We start from the raw sequence: 20,189 nt of genomic DNA on the forward strand, positions 1-20,189 counted from the left end.
AGTCAACAATACAAAACATTCTGAAGCAGCACTTCAAAGAAGTTATTAAAAAAAAAAAAAGAGGAAAAGCATCAGCGTGGAAAAGAATTAAACTGCAGGAAAGTGGTACAAAAACGGATCACACGCAGAAACTGACAGGGTTTTTTAATGTGACAAAACAGTGCGACAGTGGTTAATACTGTTGCCTCACAGAAACAGGGTTCCTGGTTCCAGTCTGCAAGTTCTTCATGTGCTTGCGTTGTTGTTGTTGTCTGGGGTTTTTTTTGTGCTCCTGCTTCCTCCCACAATCCAAAGATAGAAAAATGAATTTACTGTCTAACAAACCTGTCGTGCATTTGATGTCTGCAACATGTTTGAAGAAGAAAAAAAAAAAAAAAAAAAAAAGCTGGGATAGTTCAGTTGTGTGGAAACTTAATTTGGAAACTTTTAAATTCAAATGATTGTGCCAAATACCTGTTTGTGTTGTAGATTGTTGGTTAAGAAAGACCTTAAGAAGCATGGATTGCTTGAAAGCCTGTAGATATTGTGCAGCTCTTACTGTTGTAGATTGTGACTATTGAACAAGTTTAACTACACTTTACATCTATTTAAAGTAAGGCTTTCATGTCTGCAACTTGATTTGTACGTTTCTTTTCTTCTCTTCATGGTTCAGCTTCAAACATTTTATTCCTTTTCTGTCACCGCTGATATGATTAAGCATGTACACTCATCGTATAACCACAACTTGCAGATTATTTCTGGTGTCCGAAATGTTCCAAAACTGCAGCTTTGGGTCTGTATACTCCTCATTACAGAGCTTTTGCTGTGAGTCTGTTCAACAAGAGATTACATTCATCATTATAGCTCACATTTCTAAGCTTCTCCAGCCATAAAAATCACAATAATTCATCTCAATATAGTAGATTTTTGATTTTTAGACACATTGAAGAAGTGTGTTTACGGGTGATGGTTTTTAGAAATGTCTGTGAGCCCATGCAGTGATTTCTACTACACAATCGTGTTCATTTTAAATCAAACAGGTTTCAGTTATGTCACTTTGCGTATAGTTTTTACATCCTCTGAACTTTTTTTGATCATAGAATTTTCTTATGATGAAATTCCCTTCAATATTTTCAAGATAAAACTTGAATTTTACATGTTTTGCCCATGTAGCGGTTAAAAAAGACTGAGCCTCACTGGGAACTCGTTATGTATCCAGTCATGTCGCCGATCGCTTGCCATTTAACGTTCTTGGCATTGTAAGACGAGTCTGTCCAAACATTTTTATTGAGGTTTGCTGGCCTCAAAGTCAAACTGAGCTTAAACCCATCAAATACTGATATCTGATATCTGTCTTTGTGCTCCTCTTCGAATGATTGCATCCTGCTATTTACATGTGACACAACTCTTTCCCTCTGAAGTTGCACTTAAACCTGTAATCTCTGGTTTCTGCTGCTGTGTTTGGGATTTGAGCGTCTCTGCCCCCCCCCATGCCGCATCAGTTTACAGTAACCGTGCAGGAGGATAGGTTTCTCATTGGCTCCGGCCTGGATTTGGATCACAGCTCGCGGCCAGCCCACTCCCCTGTTAGCCTGCGGTCACCTATCTCTGCTGCCAGTATGTGCAGCTGAGCTGTGATAGTTTTACACATATCTGAGCTTTCCCGATGGGCGGTGGGGGTCCAACGTAAAGAAGTCCCACTTCATTTGTGCACTTTTTATGCGAGGTGTGTGGAACATAAAGTCTGTCATTGTTTTAGTGGAGAAGAATAAAACACTGTGGCGACTGCTTGAATACACATTTACGTGTCGAGAGAAGCGCCTGCTTGTGTGTCAAGTCTGAAATTCTGCTTAATCTGACACGTCTCTGCAGCATCCAGAGCTGTCATTGTGGGATGTCGTCTCTAATTCTGCTCTTTATTATGTTGCATTATGTTTAGATCATTTGCTCCTTTTTTTTTTTTTTTTTTGGTTTAGTTATGTCGGATTAAAGTGTTGTCTAAAAAAGTGTACCTTATAAACAAGGATAAAGTGAATGTGTTTGAGCGTGTGTATATGGAAATAAAAGATATATTCATTACAAAGAAAGTAGTGCATTGCACAGTCTTACCACATGCACACAAACACTGCAGGTTTGATTTACGATCATGTTTCCTCACACATGCAGAAAACTCCAAAACATCAAGTCAGGGCTCTTTTTTTTAACCACTTTACCACTGTCTTCAGATTTTCTCAACCTCTTGTTCGTGTTATCACACAGTCAAGGTAGCTACTTTCCTTCTGGGTCCCCACTTCCAAATATTTACTGAAAAAACACCCAAATAAAGAGTCAATTTGAGTTTCCCTGGAGATCAGACTGTCTCAATTGCTTTGGAAGTTGCGTAAAGATGCGGTGAAATGGATTCAAACCGATGAAGATGGGCGGCTGACTGTACGCCCCGGGGGGCTTCTTATCTCTGGGGGGTTGCCTTGCAGCTCTGATAATGCTGATCCAATGAGGAAAGCGCGCGGGTGCAGCCAGCAGATAAGAAACCGTTTGAGATCCGCTTCTTTCAGTATGAGTGAGCGCGGTTTCTGTTATATCAGCACAAGGAGGGATCAAACTTTTCTGTCTATCTATCTATCCACCTATCCATCGATCTACCTATCTACCCATCCATCCATCCATCCATCCATCCATCCATCCATCCGGTGCGCTTTTACGCACCGCGTGTCCAACTTGTCAATGAGCGCGCGGTTCACGCAAATACATTCACAAACGTTGTACCACGTTTCTGTTGCCCCGCCTCTTCTCACCCGCACTTTTTGGAGAACGTAAACAGCTCGACAGTACACCTTATCGCTCCGCAGCAGGCGCCCAACCACGTTGTGCTACACCTCAGCGCATCCAAACACAAAAAAACAAGCCCCCACCCCCCCGAGCGGGCTGGCGAGAGCTGCGGTGGACGTGTTTATGAACAGGTTGTCCCCTCCAGTGATGCAAGGTGGACGGCGGCGATCCGGAGTCTTTCTGCTCACAGAGAAGACAAAAGGATGACATGTGATCACCTGAGTCGGCTGCTCGCACTTTTTCTCATCTCGTGCGCAGCGCGAGGTGCGTGCGTCGTCCGGAGCGCGCGGAACTTCGAAACGAAAGGTGAGATGAGGTTTTCTGCTTTCGTGTAGTCAACACCAAAACTTATTTTCTGTAATCAAATCAGTTGATAGATGGAATACGAGTTTAGTCATTGTTTAAAAACATCAAAATCCGTAGGAATTATCAAAAAAGAAAACTAAAGTTGAGCAAAAACTGGACAGAGCTTATCTAAAAGGACATCTTACAAATGGCTTTAGTCTGACTATGACGTAAGTTTCCACATTGTTTCTTTCAGTCTCCATCCTCCTGAAGGATGAGCCACAAAACCCAAAATGCTTCGCTGCAGACAGGAACGACTTCACGTGCTTCTGGGAGGAAGATGAGGAGAGGGCCGGGGCTGTGGATCAGTACTCCTTCTCATACAACTACCAGTGAGTTACATTAGTCCAGAGGGCACATCAGTCTCCTGTAGCGCTGTATGGGGGGGGGTTACTGGAGCCGATCCCCAAAACTCACATGATGCAACTCAGAAACCCGCATGATGCAAACTCCCAAGACTCAGACTTGAACCGTGGATTTTCTCACTGTGAGCTAGGCGTGCCAACCACTACTCCACTGTGTGGCCCAATATGCCGTCCATTAGAGGAACAGTGGCTCATTTTCTTTCAGTTCTTTATATATGCAGCCAGTTGAGTTGAACCCATTCTATAACCACCTTCAGTGTGGTGCCAGAACTGCTTCATCCCTTTCTTTTTCGCTTTCTCTTCTTTCGTCCCGAGCAGGAAGGAAAATAGCAGCCACTGCCCGCTGAGGGTCGTCACCACAGCCGGTGGGAAAAGACGCTTCGTCTGCCACCTGGACAGAACTAAGATGTTCGTCCCGATGGACATCAAGGTTCACCGAGAGGGAGTATTGATCCACAACCGCAGTCTTCTCGTCGAGCTCATCAGTGAGTGGTTTTTAACCCTCATGTTTTGGTTTAACAATTAACATTTATAGTTTAGTCTCTCAATTGTTGACTTAACCCCTGGTTTTCTCAGAACTGCAGGAAAACTGTTTTAAAGAGAGCCCTCAAAAAACTGGCTTTTTTTTTGCAAATTATTTTGAATATTATACATTATAACTCAGCATTACATTTGAAATATGCGTCTGTTGTTGTGGGTTTGTAACGATGCACCCATGTGACATTAGAGATCAATAGTTGCTTCAATAGTAATGGCTTGGTGATGCAACCTATTGTGCAGCAAGTCATTTATATGTTCTTATTCAAGCATGTGTCGCTCAAATGGCAATTCAGTCACCCCATTCAACAGAATTGCCCATCTTAAGGCCATCTTCTGATTGTCGCACCGAACAATACTCACAATATATGAAGTCAACTTCAAACAAAAGTCTCTATCAGAGCTGTTTGTAGCTTTTTAGGGGGATACTATCCTTCATAATGAGACAGGTCTGTCTGTCTCTCAGTGCTTCTGGACCCTCCTACCAGCGTGACAGTCAGAAACACGAGCCAGCAGGGTCAGCTCAACGTGAGCTGGGTGCCCCCTCCTCTGAAGTACATGGACGACAGCATGATGTACGAGATCCTGTACAGCCCGACCAACAGCCAAGCAAAGCAGGTAAGGTACTCGTTCCCTGTGCAGTACATTGAAATGAGCAGGATCGTTAGTTGAGAGAAAATGTGATTAGGTCACTATATTACAGGTGAAAGAGGCACGAGCCAGCTCTCAGTTCATCCTCAGAGGCCTGCAAGCTAGCACAAAGTACAAAGTACAAGTCCGCGTGAAGCTGGATGGGATCAGCTACAATGGCTATTGGAGTGCTTGGAGTGACCCAGTGTTCATGGAGACTCTGCCGGCAGGTGGGTTCATAAGCATGTCAAGTACAGAAAAGGATATACAAACTTATATGCAAAAAGAAATCGGTTATACCGTCTATTTTGTGCCTCTTCCAGAACTTGACCCACTCATCATGTCCCTGACTCTCATCATCTCCTTCATCCTGGTTCTGCTGTCTCTGGCGATGCTCCTGTCCTACCAAACGTCAGTCGATCAGGTTCAAAGAAACACGTGAATGATTTTCGAGCATTTTCCTCAAACGTCTGCTCTTTTCCAGGTTCATAATAAAGAAGATTTGGCCGGCGATTCCAACGCCTGACGGCAAGTTTCAAGGTCTTTTTACCGTTTATGGTGGAGACTTTGAGGTAAGACCAGCAGAGGTGTTGATTGTCGGTCTTGCATGTTTCTGATGGATCCCTGCTCCAACAAACATAGCTTGAAAAAGGTGGACTCGAATCAGCCCTGATTATGTCACGTCCATTAGATCCGTGTGTGTTGGAGTAAGGAGACATTAAAGACATGGCCAGGATTCAACACTTTCAACACAGCCTTTCACTGAAAGTAATCTGATTCCTTGTCACATCTGTGCTCAGGAGTGGTTGGGCCACACCAATGGAGGCTTCTGGTTGACTCCAGCTTTCGTCTACCCCGAGGAATGCCCCTCCACTCTGGAAGTGCTGTCGGAACTCAGCACTTGCCCCGCCCTGTCCCCGCCTCTGCCGCCCAAGGCCTCCCGAGCGTCGATGGGCGTCGGGAAGGACGCAAGCATAGGGCTCGATGAGCAGGCGCCGTTGGAAAGGGGCGATACGGGTCTATCAGACGGGTGGAGACACGCGCCGCACAACCCCTGGCTGATGGAGCGCTTGAGGGGACTCCACAAGCAGCCCGTCCCCCGCTCCCACGCCTCCCTGCTTGAGTCTCACGACGCCTACGTCACCCTCAGCGCCAACCAGCACAGCGAGGACGAGCACCTGGACGACACCTTTGTGGAGACCCTGCCCCTCGAGGTGCTTTTCGCTGGGAAAAAGACGGCGCTGTGCGAATCCCACTCTGACCTGGGGTCCGTGCGGCAAAGCTCCGGGTCGGGCCGGCCCTCGTCACAGTCCAGCTTCGAGTATCCGAACCACGCGTGGATGTCGAAAGGCCCCGGGTACACCTACATGGCGGTGGCAGACTCGGGGGTCTCGATGGATTACAGCCCCATGAGTAGGGTCGACGACATCGGGAAAGTGGTCGTTTATGCCAACGACTACAAGAACGAGATCCCCGCGTCGAAAAGACCATTGCTGACAAGGCAGTACCCGGTACACGGCGACGGCTGAGAGCCGGGGCGGAGGCGAACTGTGGCTGTAAGGTGGAGTTGATGAGGGGTAAGCGGGGAGTGCGGACCCTCATCAACTGTTAAAAAAATGAACCAGAGAGCTGACTGATACCGAGGTCAAAGCTTGAGAAGGCCCCAGGGAATGTGTCTGATCTGTGCAGGACACCACACAGAGATTGCAGCTATGATTGACATCCGATACAGATGTTCCAAGCAAAGGTTTGCATTTCGATCGATCGGCGTCTTTGGAAATCTTTGCTTTAAGATGAGTGAATGAACTCTCTGTGTTTCCATAATGAGATGTAATTACTTCAGTTAAGTGTTTCATTTTAAGCTTAAATAACAGCACGGTCAACAAAAGAAACTTTTTTTTTCTCCAGTTTTTCTGATATGTCTCTCAATCCTCCACCTTGAGTACCACAAAACTTGCATTGCTCTAAATGTCTCCTTCTCCAACGAGCCTCACTGAAATGATTGGAAGTTCTGACGCTCCAGCAGAGCTTAATGACGTCTCGACAATTTCAATCAGGCGTGTTGGCAAAGGGAGACATCCCAAAACATTCCTGACGTGAATCAACCAAAAGGGTTATCTGTGGTTTTGTTCAATAAATACTACAAAGACTGAAACCAACAATAATTCAAACTTTTTGCAATCAGTACCTGTTCATCCACAACCCAAGAGCTCATTTCAAACCTTCCACTGTTGTTTAACATGACTGAGGGTGGTTAAAGTAAATCCTGTTGCCGTGGCACAGTCGGTGCTCCAACATGTAATCGGAAAGCAAAACTCGATTTACTTCCAAACAAACTGCAAAGTCGGCACCAGGGCACCAGACTACATCCGAGCCAACGGAGATCATCAGTAGTTTGTATTTTTGAATCTAATAAGGTCGTGAAGCAAAAGTTTGAACAAAAGAATTGGACTATTGAGTGTTCAAGCATGTTTGGTCTGGTGGAAATGAACCCCGGCTGAATTGCTAAAAATCCTAATGGGCTTTTAAATCAGGGGCGTCAAACTCATTTTAGTTCAGGAGCCACATGCAGCACTGTTTCATCTAGAGTGGGCCGGAGCGGTAAAACAGTGATTTAGTGGCTTTGAGGCATTATGTCCCTGACTCTGAAGAAAACTGTTAAAAAGTTGATGAGTTCTGTGGAATTGTTCCCATTTGCTTGGCAGTTTGACCGGATTGGACGGACCTGATGTTTGACACCCCCTGCTCTGAACAAACTGTAATGCAGTTATGAGTATTAAGAAAATATATATATATTTTTTTAAATACGGTCCGAACCAGAGAACTACAGCACAAATGTAAACGTCTTCATTTTAATCTATGGAAGAAAATAGACCCAGAAATCTGTTATCTACTCCTATATATTTAAAATCTGTCTGAAATTAAATTTATTTAAACCAACAGGCCCTAATGCCACAAACAGGGAAGTCAAAAGGTGATTGAATTGTTGGTTTTGTGTCTTATGGAGGGATTTGTAAATAAAACGCAAACAATATTATCAACATTGACTACATCTACGGCCTTACGTCTGCCTTTTCATTTCTGAAACTCACTGTATTTGTATATATAACTTTGTTTTACCACGATTATTGAAAGAACACTCACATCAACACAACATCCTGGATTTAACGACGCCACATAACTTCTACTGTAGGCTGTGCATTACAGATTTAATGCAATACTCATTCTAACTGTAGTTGTGGTTCACTTTTATTACAAGAAAAACATTTAGATTCATTTGTTGTAACTCCAAATTTGATATTCATGCTTTATATACTTGTTTGCATTTGCTACTTTAAGAAAATACTCTTGAAACTAAAATTGTAGCTACTTTACAACTTTCTGAGTACGTGTTTTATTGTTTTGACATTAAGATAAATTCATAATTACAGTAATATTCCTCATCCTGGCTCCATTTATCTGAAAATAACTACTTTCTTGGTTTCTTCTCTATTTGTAAAAGCAGTGATATCAACAATTCAAGATCACACATGTTGACCAAGAGAAAATAAAAAAACCTGGTTCCTATATTCCATGAAATATAACTTTATTTCAATTTGAAAAAAAAGAATAATTTCATAAAACACGTCAAGGAGCAAGACATTTACATTCCTTTATGTCCATGTGAATAATGTGTTTGACAAACCTTTGTTTTTAACTCATTAAACTTTTACAACTGAAACAGTTTCTTTTCTCGTTAATTGATATCCGACAGCAGATTTCAGTATTCGAGGTAAATGTGGTGGAGTTTCTCTGGATCGATTCTCTCACACCAACTTAAACTCCATGAGTCCGTCAGTGGAAATGAAGAGCTGCCACTCCTGAACAACGCCCACGCCCATCCCGTCCTCCTGGCGGTCCTCGGTGACCCCCCTCCCAGAGAGATAAATGTGCCACACCTCCTGCACTCCAGCCGCAGCAGCTTCGTAGCCTCGGTCCCGGTCCAACGTGCAGCGCACCTGGAAATACCGATCCAGGACGTCCAGGATAGAATCCGTGGCCGAGGCGTCCTCCTCCGAGAGGTACGAGGCGATGAGGCGGCAGGGGCCCGAGCCGGACCCCCGCTGCTCCAGGACGCGCGTGAGGAAGGCGGCGGTGTCGCTCAGTAGAGCGGAGACGTGGGCGGCGCTGGAATGCTCCCCCGGGTGGAATCCACTGTTGGGCCCGGCTCCAGGGCCTCGCAGGAAGTTCTCCAGTCTGTCCACGATGACCAATGAGGGAGGAGTCGGGGTGAGGTGAGCGGACTCGTGGAGGCTCGCCACCTGCAGGAGAAGCTCCTCCAAAGTCCTGGGATAGGAGAACTTGATTTTCTTCCCAGAAGATAAATGACAAAGTCAGAGTTAAAACAAATGGACCGTGTTGTTATGGTGTCTTTTCTTTTTTTTCTTTTTGTAAGAAAGGCAGTGGAACCCTTCAAAAATGATGGCATTTTACTTTTCTCCCCTGATCTCTGGAGCCCCTTGAGGAGGATCCTGTACCTCATGTTGGGAACCATTGCTTTACTGAAACAGATTCTACAGTATAAACCCAAACCTTGGTGGGTTTGGGTTTATACTGTAGTACAGTACAGTAAACAAACGGACTATTATTAAATATTACTGATTATTCCAACTTCAATATTTCAAGTCCATGTTTTCCATTTTTATTTGAATTATCTCATTTTATTTTATTTCCTTGAACTGGTTTGCAAATTAAGTCCTCACTAATTTCAATTTTAAATTAGAAAATAATTTATTTGTTAAATCCACCCCCCAAAAAAGATCAGCAACAGCAGTATTTAGCATAGTATGAAAGATACTGTGTAAAAATCTTGCATAAGAATCAAACTGAGTTTAGTCAAAGTATGATTTATAACTAATGTGAAATTTGAAATCCTTTATAATCGGAAAAAATAGCCTTGCAGCTATTTTCCTAAATTTCAATAAAAAGTTACCAGTTTTAAAATCAACATGATAAAAAAGTAACACTGAATGGAGTTAAGTTTTGTGAACTTTAATTTTTTTAAAGTTTTGTCAACCTAATCTATTTCGACGACTGGATACACTTTATACAATTTAAAGAACAGTTGACATATAGCGTCATGTTTAAAGACACAACCCAGGAAATAGAAAGTACCAGCGACCTCCTGGAATCTAGTACCTGAAAAAAAGAAATGGGAATGAAGTGTACCTTCAAACTCTCTGGACTCAGGTTGGGCACACACCTCTGCAGAGACACCGGCAGGCTCTGGATCTGACTCTGGGTGAAGAACACCACTTTTATTCCCATTTCCGAGGCAGATGTCACGGCTGCCAGCAGCAGGACGGAGCGGCTGATCTCTCGATCTCCAACCACAAGAGTGTTGTACGCGCCCTGTGAGGAAATCCCCTTCTCTGCACTTGTTTGGGACATAAACGCCCTAAATACGAGTGTTAAAATGTCAGTCATGTCTCGTTTGTTTGTTTTTTTTGCTAGTGTTAAAATACAATGTTTACGCTCATGCTTCGCGCGAAAGCGGCGAAACAAGTCCCGCCTTACTCTGCCTGTGATTGGGTGACTCCGTTAAAAGATGTCCAATTGGAACTCGGTGTGTGTGATCATAGCCAATCAGATGCATAGAAGGGCGGGTCATAACGGGAATGTCTGTTTACATGGAGCGCATTGGAGTTCGTAAGAAACATTTACTACGCTCCAAAGTTCCGCTTCTGTTACTGCTGGCTATTATTGCCCTCCTTGTTCACATGGAAGAAGTGGGTAAGTTTGTTTATCCCCCATAAAGTTTGTAAACCTCCAGTGTAGGTGCAGACAAGCTGAAACCACCTTTTTATTAGCGCTTCCTGCCAGGTCCGTCACTACTTCCTGCACGCATCAGACGTTAGAGCCAAGATGGCGCACCGCCCGGCGGAGCTGCACGGTCCTCTGGACACTTCTCCGGCGGAGGACCGGGGGAAGGACGCTCTGAGGCGCTGCAGGGGGCGGCCGAGACTCACCGACTCAGACCGAGCTCAGAGGCGCCTCGAGTCCCGGAAGAAGTACGACGTGCGGCGGGTTTATCTCGGAGAGTCGCACAAGCTGTGGAGCGAGCTCCGCCGGCGGACGAGCCTGAGCGACGCCGGGCTGGCGGAGTACCTGATCCTGCTCAACTCCACGTACGGAGAGAAGTACAGGCAGGAGTGCAGCGGGTAGGACAGGACACGAAGCACTGGAGTGTGTTTACAAGAACCAGCCACAGTCTGAGTGATGGCTTCTGTCATATCATTATGCACTCACCTCATGAGGGTCACAGCCTGAAGGTCCAGGGCGCAGGTTACTGCTGCATTGTGCAGAACTGCACAGTGATCATTGTGCAGAACCGCATTTGCACATGTTTAGGAAAACCACATTAACGCATTGTTTACAATGGAGATCATCAGGGTGGGTAAATAATTTCCACAATAGGAAATAAGCATTACAGTGAAGAAACGAGACAGAAGTTGACTTCAGTTTTGCTCCCTCCGTCCATCTTCTATACAGCTTAATCCTGTGCAGGGTTGCAGAATACACTCTGGGCAGAGTCGCCAGTGCATCACAAGACAAGCAACCGCTCGCATTCACATTTAGGCAAGATTCAGGGCATCAATTAACCTCACATGCATGTTTCTGGACTGTGAGAGGAAATCGGAGTACCCGGGGAGAACATGCAACCTCCACACCGCCAGTATTTAGACCAAAGATATTCTCGCTGTGAGACTAGAGCATTAACAACTGCTCCATGTTATGACCCAATAAGGAAACTGTCTTCTGATGAAAAGCAGTTTTTGTCACAACTTATATGAGCTCCTGTTCTGCGTCTCTTTCCCCTCAGTCTTTGTCTTTTCAACTTCTTTTTTTTCTACATTTCAAGTTCAATAAATACTTTTTTTTTTTCATTAAGCGTTTTTTTTTCACTGAACCACCAAAATTAGGAGCTGACACATGTTTGTGCTGCCAGACACCACATAGCATTTTTGACCATTTTAAATATTATAAAAACCAATATTGCATGCATTCATTTGATTGAGGATTTCCCAGTGGCACCCTGCGGCCTGGTCAAACAGCCAAAGGACCTCGTATGGCCCCCGGGCCTTATGTTGCCCCAGTCTGATGGCAGCTGCTGTATTGATGAGAGTGAGTGTGTCTGCTTGTGCTTGTCTTCACTGCAAACAGAAATTAAGATTCTCATAAATTGATCATTATTTCCCAGAGTTGTTCCAGCCGAGTGTTTGGTTTGGTATGGCAAGCAAATTAACGTTTTAAAAGCATCGTGTTTGACAGAATATCAGTTTCTGTTCATGAGTGAAGAAAATAATTGAGGTCTTTATACATGGTCGTCTCCGTTTGCTGCATGCTTTTGAAAATGTTTTTATTTTTTTGTATTCTTCTCATGCACAAATCTGTATTGCAGGAAGAAAATTGGACCAGAAGTCTCAGTAAAGCAGAAAGGAGGTAGGTGGTCTGAGTAGCACTAGTCAGTTATTTCTTACCTGATTAATTATTTAAAAAAAAAGTTCCCCATATGGCAGAATGTGGTCAATCTGTTTACACCAGTGATGTCAAACATAAAGCCTGCGGGCCACAACTAGCCCGCAAGACACTCCAATCTGGCCAAAAAATCTGGCCAGTCTGGAAGATTTTCAAAGAGAAAATTGATTTTAAACAAATTTCTTATTTATTTTTGGCACTATTTTACCGGTCCGGCCCACTCGAGGTGAAGTTGGGATGTTTGTGGCTCCTGAAATAAAACATGTTTGACACCCTTGATTCACACCATTTGTCTATTATACGTCAATATTTGTTGTTCTTGCTCTGTAAGGCTTACGTCACAAATAATTAGCCAGATTAAAGTCTGCCAATTATGTTTTGACATGAAGATTCAGACGGAAACAAAAACTCATCCGCTTGCTTCTTTTCACGCCCGCAGGCAGCCAGCAGCACGTGTCGAGCCTCCAGAGTCTGGTGTGCTGGTACCAGGAACACTCGCGGTCCTGCCCTCACGAGCCCCAGCTCCGAGCCCTGGAGCCGCAGGACAACTTCTCCACGGCCGCCGTCTGGCAGTGCGACTCCAGCCACTCCTTCGTGCAGTACCTGGTCTCGCCACCGAGGGAGGCCAGCGACTCGGAGCACGAAGACGGCGCCGCCGGCGGGGAATGCGACGGAGAGTTCGCGGCGAAGACGAACGTGTCGGCGGGTCAAGACGCGGCGAGCAGGAAGAGGAGGAAAGAAGCTCACAAACACTTCAAAGGTTTGTGTTGTCGAAGCTGAGTGTGTTCAAAGTTTGGATTTTCCGTCTTTCCACGAAGAGCGTTCGTCTTTATCGGTGTGTTCTTTTCTAGAAGTGGGAGAAAGTGATGCTTGTGATGTGCAGTATAACACCGTGAGCCCTGGAGAAGAGGCCTCAGCTCTACACCATCAGCTCAGTCTGGAGGAGTCGGCCAAGGACGCTCCTCTGTCGGGACAGCCCGAGTGGGAGATGGAGCTGGAGATGGAGCGGCAGCAGAGCGCCCTCACCGCCGCATTCCACCCCCTCCCCACCGAGGAGGAGGAGGAGGATGACGATGAGGAAGAGGAGGCTGGGGATGAAGGGAAAATGAGGGCCGCCCATGACGACTACGTCACCGTGACCGTAACCGACGAGCTGGTGAAGGCGGACGAGGACGGCGTGTTGTCGCAGAGCCTGAGCGGCTCCGTCCCGCTGGGTGCTCAGTCGGAGCTGTCCGGGCCGCCGCCCATGCAGGAGCAGGGCGAACTCTTCGACCCCCAGACCCTGCAGACCGTGGTGGCCGACCAGAGGGCGGCGCTAGAGGGCTCGCAGGTGGGTGGAGGCGGAGGGTTTTTTAAGCGGGGGTGTAAGACTCTCTTGGAGGAGTGTCGAGGATCACAGGGGATTTAAATTTTTTTTAGAGCCAATCGAAGGCGAAGCAAGTTTATTTGTATCGTATCATTCAAACACAAGGTGCTTTACAAGGAAATACAGTAAATTCATTGAAAAGAAAAGCGATTTAAAAACGAGATTTATTAAGATAAAGGTAATAGAATAAGTAAAGTTTTGTTGAATGGAAAGTCTGAGTAAGTCAAGATGTTTGTAGTGAGCGTCAGCAGGAAGTTTGTTCCACAGTTGAGCACAGGAGCCAAAAAGCTGCTTCAACTTGTTTCTTCTGACTCTGGGATCGCTGAGGAAACCTCATACAACCCAAATTCATCTTTAGACCTTTAAAAACCTTTAAATTGAAATTGTCAAGTTTTTTCTTTGTATCGTTTTATATTTTCGCAACAACTAATAATTATAACAGAAAATGGCAAGCCAACTTTAATCATAACTTCTGGTGCAAAATACAGTAAAATGTAAAAAACACCTGAGTGATGATGGTATCTATGGATGGAAAGTAACTATTTTGAATCGTATCTTTGTCCAGAAGAGACTATAGAGACTTAATAACACACGCGTGAACTGCTTATCAAGAACTACGCGGTACCTTTCTTGCCTGTTGTTGTAACTTCTCACTCCGTCCCTCCATTATTTCTTCTCCCTTGTTTGGCTCCAGTTGATCATCATCACCGGGCCGAGCTACGAAGCTCTGGCTTCAGAGGGAATCCAGCTCAACATGGGCGGCGGAAACGTGGAGGAAGTCACCTGCACCGTCATCGGCGGCGTCGCCTACAGCCCGGCGTGCACATCGGAGCCCACACTCAGAACCGCGGAGGACGAAGACTCCATGACGGGTGGGATAGTTTTCAAACTGGAACACAAGGACGTTTTTCATTATTCTGCTTCTTTCACCCGTCGACTGCTGTCTAAAGTCTCTAGATCATCCATCTTCAGGATAATTTTGCTTGAATTTCTTCGATATCTCAAAAGTAGAGTGATATGAAACGGAGAAAAAAAAATAAAATATATATATATATATGTCGATTTTTCATTGATTTAAGTCTCTTTTTTTTATTGCATTTTATTAATTTTTCAGCTTTGTGTTGCAGTGAAAAGATGACAAAACAAGACAGAAAAAGTGAGGGGAGTAAGACAATCACAGCATCAAACAAATGAAAATAGAATTTAAAGTAAAATTTCAACACTGATTAAAATCAAGTGAAACAAAAACTAGAATTATTTTTTTGAAATTAATAAAAAAAGAATTACGATGACGAACAATTATATTTTAGAACAAAATAGGAGATGATTAAAAAAAATTAATTTCTAGAAAATATAACTTAAAAGATTTTTTTGGGTCTTTTTAAAAATGTCTTTAATCCATTTTGTAATTTTTTGTGATTTAATCTATATATTTATTTTATTCACAATGCTTCTTTGTGATTCAAATGACTTGACAAATATAAGACATATATAGTGACATCAGTAGAACAGTTGGGAAAATAAATAGAAAAAGTTCAAAAAAAAAAAAGTGATGGAAAATTAGAAGAAAAACATGTGAATCATTTTGATGGTGTGACATCAAATAAAGCAAATTTATTAATGGAACATTAACCTCTATGTTGTGCAAGGTAAAGCCATTTTCTATTGGTGTCAGATTGAGTATTTACCGCCACGATGTTCAAATAATACGTAAAATCCCTAAAAGATAAAAATGCGTAAATATATGGTCAGTAAAATTAAAGCCACTGAACATCGACTCATCCTTTGTTCTTTCGTATCAATTGAGTAATTTTCTTTCCTTCTCTGTTTCTCTGCAGGTCTGAGTGACAAACAGCTGCTGCAGCCGGCCGGTGATGATCTGGAGCTGAGTAACAGCAGAGAGCTGCAGAGGAGCCTGAGCAGGTTGGTGGATCTTCCCCGTTCACTGTGACCCGGCTGCTGAGGTCTACAGCAGCGGCGTCAAACTCAGTTCAGGGTCCAGTTTCATTCTGAGTGGCCTGGTGCCGCACTGACGTGTCGCTGAGCATGCGCGTTCCAGCTCGCCAATGGCTATATCAGTCATATTTTGATCACGTTTCGCTTGTAGCTTCACTACTGTAGAAGTCCCCCGGCTTGTTAACATGTCGGAGGGCGGACGTACGTGATGCACCTGAACGCATCACTGAAGGCTTTCAGCTCCTGCAGTTAAAACCTGGGTTTATAACCGGACAGAGATCCCAGCTCGGGCTCAGACTTTCTCTTTTATTACTGAAACAGTTCAGGGAAATGTATTTCTGAAAACATGTGAAGCGAGAAATAAACTGTGCGGTTGAAAAGTTGAAACGCCGCGTCACAGAAGTGTGCCTGCAGTGAGGGGGCGTGGCCTGCGAGTTGGACAGCTTCTCTTTTTTTTTTGGCAGCTGGCTGACGTCACGGTCGAACTGTCTTCTTGTTCTTATGGCTTCTAAATGGGATTCTGCAGGGGCCTTAATGCTCATTTCACTGATATTTCAGTTCAGGTCTCAGTGTTGCGTTATGTATCATTTTTATTTTTTTATTTTTTTAAATCAGTCTTCTTTACATTTTTTCCAATTCTCCTGGTGGTTTGGCCGGATTGGCGCCTCATGTTTGACCCCCCCCCCCCCCCTACTGTCCACTAATGGCTGTGTCTCCGCAGGTCGAAGCGGAGCCGGCGGGGGCCGGTCATCGAGGCCGACGGGATGCTGAAGATGTTTCACTGTCCTTACGAGGGCTGCAGCCAAGTGTACGTGGCAATCAGCAGCTTCCAGGTGAAGAAGCGTCTGCGTTTGTGTCCCGTCACGTCCGGCTCCCAGCCCGTTAAACGTTTTGTTCTGTGTAGAACCACGTCAACCTGGTGCACAGGAAGGGCAGGACGAAGGTCTGCCCGCACCCCGGCTGCGGGAAGAAGTTCTACCTGTCCAACCATCTGCATCGACACATGATCATCCATTCAGGTGGGCTCGCTCGCTCGCTCTCTCTCTCTCTCTCTCTCTCTCTCTCTCTCTCTCTCTCTGACTCTCTCTCTCTGACACACACACACACACACACACACTGTGTGCGAGTGTCCCCACCGACACGTTAACGCGAGTCGTCCTGCAGGAGTCCGAGATTTCATCTGCGAGACGTGCGGGAAGTCCTTCAAGCGCAAGAATCACCTGGAGGTTCACCGACGGACGCACACGGGAGAAACACCGCTGCAGTAAGAAATCGCCGCTCCGCACTGATCACTGTCATCATTCTAGCAATTTCAACCATCATCCAGGAATTTGTGACCTTAATCGGCGAATTCAGCAATTCTTCAGTACCCCCACAATTTTATTGCCACTTTTCTTCAAATCTACAGAGACCCCGTATTTAGAAGTTTCCTCTACTTTTCATTTTGAAAGGAATTTGCACTTTGTGAGCAGACAGTAAGTGTTTATGAGCTCCTGCATTATTTTTGAAGAGACTTTATGGTTATAAGTTTTACAAACATAATAATATGCATTGCCGATGTGTTGAATTCATCAAATCTTGTGTGAGATGGATTAAAATAGAACTAATGAAGACAACTTATACAAGGTGTTCTGTGCTGTCTGCTTTTAGGGGTGATTACGGGGGGAAAAATCTAATTATTTTCCTTATTTGTCAATTCCTGCAATATCTTGAAAAGAAAATCACAAAGATTTGCAAGTTTTTTTTAGAAGATGGTCTGAAAATTAAGTTGTTTTGGGGTTTGGAAGGTTTGTGTAGTTTCCTGGTTCAGATCACAACAGAAAGAAAATATTTCTGAAACATAAACAAACTTTATAATTAGTACAGGTTTTTTGTTTGTTTATTTGTTTGTTTTTATTCCCTTTTACTTCAAAATATTTTTACCAGCAATGACTTTTGTTTTTTTGATCATTTTTCTTGATTTTATTTTGTCCTTAATCCTGCCCTTATTAATTATTCAATCACAGATTTTGTGAAGTGATTAACCACACTTTTCCTTTCTTTTAAATCCGACTCTCATTCATCAAAGTGGAAAAAAGAAATCAGTGCACAAGTCAAATGAATAGTTAAAAAAAAAAGAAAGTTTTGGAAATATAAAATACGATGAAATCGAATAAAGTGAGAACATAAAGTCAGATAAAGCAACATCTCTGAAATTTACACAATTTTGTCATGTCGCATAAAAGTTAAGTTTCCAAAAACACTTAAAAACTGAGTCCACAGGAGGTTTTGCTTCATTTCTTCAAGTTTTATTAAATCAAAACAAACCCAGTATAACAGAGAACACGCCACACGTGAGAATCCCAGAAAGCCTTAATAACCCTCTCTCCGTGTTTCCACGCCGTCGTCCTTCAGGTGTGAAATCTGCGGCTACCAGTGTCGCCAGCGCGCCTCGCTCAACTGGCACATGAAGAAGCACACGCCGGAGGCGCACTACAACTTCACCTGCGAGTTCTGCGACAAGCGCTTCGAGAAGCTGGACAGCGTCAAGTTCCACAAGCTGAAGAGTCACCAGGACAAGCAGGCGACGTGAGGCGGCGGCGGAGAGCATAAACCAAATGGAGACTCCCAGATAGGAGGAACGGCGTCCCGGCGTCCCCGAGGCCCTTCACTGCATCAGCAGGCGGAAGGTGTCGAGACTGACTGGCGGCTGTGCGGGACACAGACTGCGTCAGAATCCAGGACGATTTGTTGGTTTGAACTTCCTGGATTGAGGACTAAACTAACTAACGCCTTTGGGGGAAAATTCCTTTTTCCACATTTACTCATCCTGCTTCTAGGTGGGCAGATGACGATGATGATGGTGATAATGGGGGGGGGGGGGGGCTGGGTCAACGGTCGTGCTCAGGGACCTACAGTCCACTGTGGGATTCGAACCTGCGAACTCCCCGATCCCAATTCCGCTTCTCTAAACCTCGAGGTCGAGGATGTCAAAACGTTTGAGGTCCGGGGCCCGGACTGGTAAAATAGTGCCAAAATAACCTTTTTAAATGTAAACGTTAAAAGATTTTCTTTAAGAGTATACGTGATGAAAATGTCTATTTTTACATTAACATTTACGACTGAAAATGATTTTAAATCTCAACATAAAGAGAATTTAATGATGCAAAATGCACTGCCTGGCCAAATAAAAAAGGCGCCGCCTGGATTTAAGTAAGCAAATAGACGCAAGCCTCCAATTGCACAATTACTGCTTCCAGCTGGAAACAAGTTATTTAAGCGCGGCTGATGCAATGACTACCTTCTCATTTATTAAACAATCTTGACAAAAGACACATCCTGTGGTCGTGGAAAAGATGTTTTAAGAAGGGTCAAATTATTGGATTAAACATCGAAGGAGATTGCAGAAACTGTTAAAACTGGGTTAAGAACTATCCAACGCGTTATTAAAAACGAGAAGGATGGTGGAAGAAATGTGGTCGGAAAAAAATCCTGAAAAGTTTTGGCCGAATCAAATAGTAGAAGAACTCTGGAGTATGTTTTAACAAGTGAAAGCAAGAGCATTTCCACACGCACAATGCGAAGGCAACTCAAGGGATTGGGATTGAACAGCAGTGTTAGAGTGACCAGGTGATTCCAGCGATGGATTCCTTCTGCCCTTAACGGCACGGGCAGATTCCCAGATGACAATGCCAGGATTCACCGGGCTCAAATTGTGAACGAGCGGCTCAGGGAGCGCGAGACAACTTTCTCCAGACTTTAACCGCATTGGGAATCTTTGGGCTGTGCTGGAGAGGCTTTGTGCAGTGGTCAGACTCTCCCATCGTCAGAACAACACTGAAGTGTCGCCAAAAACAAAAACGTCTCCTAGAGCTGCTGCATGTTTTTACAAACTCACCCTAACTGCCGCTTTGACGCTATTTGAGCTCAAGTCTCCTGGTGGTTTGGCCGGATTGGAGCCTCTTTACGGGCCGGTTTTTGGTCCGCGGGCCTCATGTTTGACACCCCTGATCTGCCCAGTATGGCCAAGAAGCAAAATCAAACTCCACAGAGCGATTGTGTAGCTTTAACTTAAGACCACTTTAACTGCCGCAGTTTTAAAGTCACTACTTTTCGGGCTGCTTAACGAGAATCGCTCTCGCACTGTTTCTCAACGCTCCTGCGGGAAAGTCGAACCCAATTCTCTGGACTTTGTTCCACTCTGAGGCTTTTAATTTGGCGGCGGGCCCCGCTAATGTTGCTCACTGAGATTTGGTCGCTCCTCTTCCCCCCTCTTACAAACTAAAGGTGCTTTTCCTCTCGTTCCTACAGCCGAGTGTTTAAATGTATCTATGCAGATCGACGCGGCGTTTACAATGAAATGTGTGTTTTCATGTTTTAACTACTGGAGATAGAAATTACTGAAGAAAATACGTTTTTTTTTTTTGGGGGGGGGGGGGGGGGAATTCATAAGATAAATTTATATAAGAAAAAGACTGTTTGTGGCTTTTCTTTTGTTGTTAAACAAATACTCTCAATAACTTAGATTAGTATTGGGAAAAAGGCTTCAGAGAGGGTCCGAATCAGAATACTTTAATAATACTAATTAGTAAACATGAACTGGAAAAAAATGTATACAGTGTACATTTTTAATCTACCTACGGGAGGGTCAAAGTGAGTATCCTCTACCAGAGAGAGGTGTTATT

At 44.3% G+C, this 20,189-nt stretch overlaps 3 protein-coding genes across 3 annotated transcripts; 2 read left to right on the top strand and 1 right to left on the bottom strand.

Annotated features, from left to right (window-relative positions):
- The first annotated feature begins 2,902 nt into the window (after positions 1–2,902).
- Positions 2,903–6,842, top strand: epor (erythropoietin receptor). The gene is made up of 8 exons (XM_080487689.1): positions 2,903–3,114; positions 3,350–3,485; positions 3,837–4,003; positions 4,522–4,673; positions 4,759–4,915; positions 5,009–5,096; positions 5,170–5,257; positions 5,486–6,842. Exons 1-8 carry the CDS (start codon positions 3,012–3,014, stop codon positions 6,212–6,214), a joined length of 1,620 nt encoding a protein of 539 aa, XP_080343815.1. The 5' UTR covers positions 2,903–3,011; the 3' UTR covers positions 6,215–6,842.
- A 1,001-nt stretch (positions 6,843–7,843) lies between these two features.
- Positions 7,844–10,238, bottom strand: swsap1 (SWIM-type zinc finger 7 associated protein 1). The gene is made up of 2 exons (XM_080487690.1): positions 9,894–10,238; positions 7,844–9,034 (listed from the first exon to the last, which is right to left on the bottom strand). The coding sequence occupies exons 1-2, from the start codon at positions 10,149–10,151 to the stop codon at positions 8,492–8,494; spliced, it is 801 nt and encodes a 266-aa protein (XP_080343816.1). The 5' UTR covers positions 10,152–10,238; the 3' UTR covers positions 7,844–8,491.
- Positions 10,239–10,586: 348 nt separating this feature from the next.
- Positions 10,587–18,831, top strand: znf653 (zinc finger protein 653). Its single transcript, XM_080487120.1, has 10 exons — positions 10,587–10,885; positions 12,127–12,167; positions 12,643–12,963; positions 13,055–13,533; positions 14,264–14,441; positions 15,408–15,492; positions 16,247–16,358; positions 16,430–16,544; positions 16,690–16,789; positions 17,920–18,831. The coding sequence occupies exons 1-10, from the start codon at positions 10,590–10,592 to the stop codon at positions 18,095–18,097; spliced, it is 1,905 nt and encodes a 634-aa protein (XP_080343246.1). The 5' UTR covers positions 10,587–10,589; the 3' UTR covers positions 18,098–18,831.
- Positions 18,832–20,189: the final 1,358 nt, after the last annotated feature.

Source organism: Lipophrys pholis, assembly GCF_963383615.2.
Source record: "Lipophrys pholis genome assembly, chromosome: 19".
Classification (NCBI taxonomy): Eukaryota; Metazoa; Chordata; class Actinopteri; order Blenniiformes; family Blenniidae; genus Lipophrys; species Lipophrys pholis.

What these genes read in the sequence shown, in the direction of transcription:
- znf653 (XM_080487120.1), top strand. Translation starts at nt 10,590, where the DNA reads ATGGCGCACCGCCCGGCGGAGCTGCACGGTCCTCTGGACACTTCTCCG. An exon ending in TACAGGCAGGAGTGCAGCGG is followed by an intron (nt 10,886 to 12,126) that starts GTAGGACAGGAC and finishes TCTGTATTGCAG; the next exon opens with GAAGAAAATTGGACCAGAAG. An exon ending in CGGCGCTAGAGGGCTCGCAG is followed by an intron (nt 13,534 to 14,263) that starts GTGGGTGGAGGC and finishes GTTTGGCTCCAG; the next exon opens with TTGATCATCATCACCGGGCC.
- epor (XM_080487689.1), top strand. Translation starts at nt 3,012, where the DNA reads ATGACATGTGATCACCTGAGTCGGCTGCTCGCACTTTTTCTCATCTCG. An exon ending in CCAACAGCCAAGCAAAGCAG is followed by an intron (nt 4,674 to 4,758) that starts GTAAGGTACTCG and finishes ACTATATTACAG; the next exon opens with GTGAAAGAGGCACGAGCCAG. An exon ending in CATGGAGACTCTGCCGGCAG is followed by an intron (nt 4,916 to 5,008) that starts GTGGGTTCATAA and finishes TGCCTCTTCCAG; the next exon opens with AACTTGACCCACTCATCATG.
- swsap1 (XM_080487690.1), bottom strand. Translation starts at nt 10,151, where the DNA reads ATGACTGACATTTTAACACTCGTATTTAGGGCGTTTATGTCCCAAACA. An exon ending in TGAGTCCAGAGAGTTTGAAG is followed by an intron (nt 9,035 to 9,893) that starts GTACACTTCATT and finishes TCTTCTGGGAAG; the next exon opens with AAAATCAAGTTCTCCTATCC.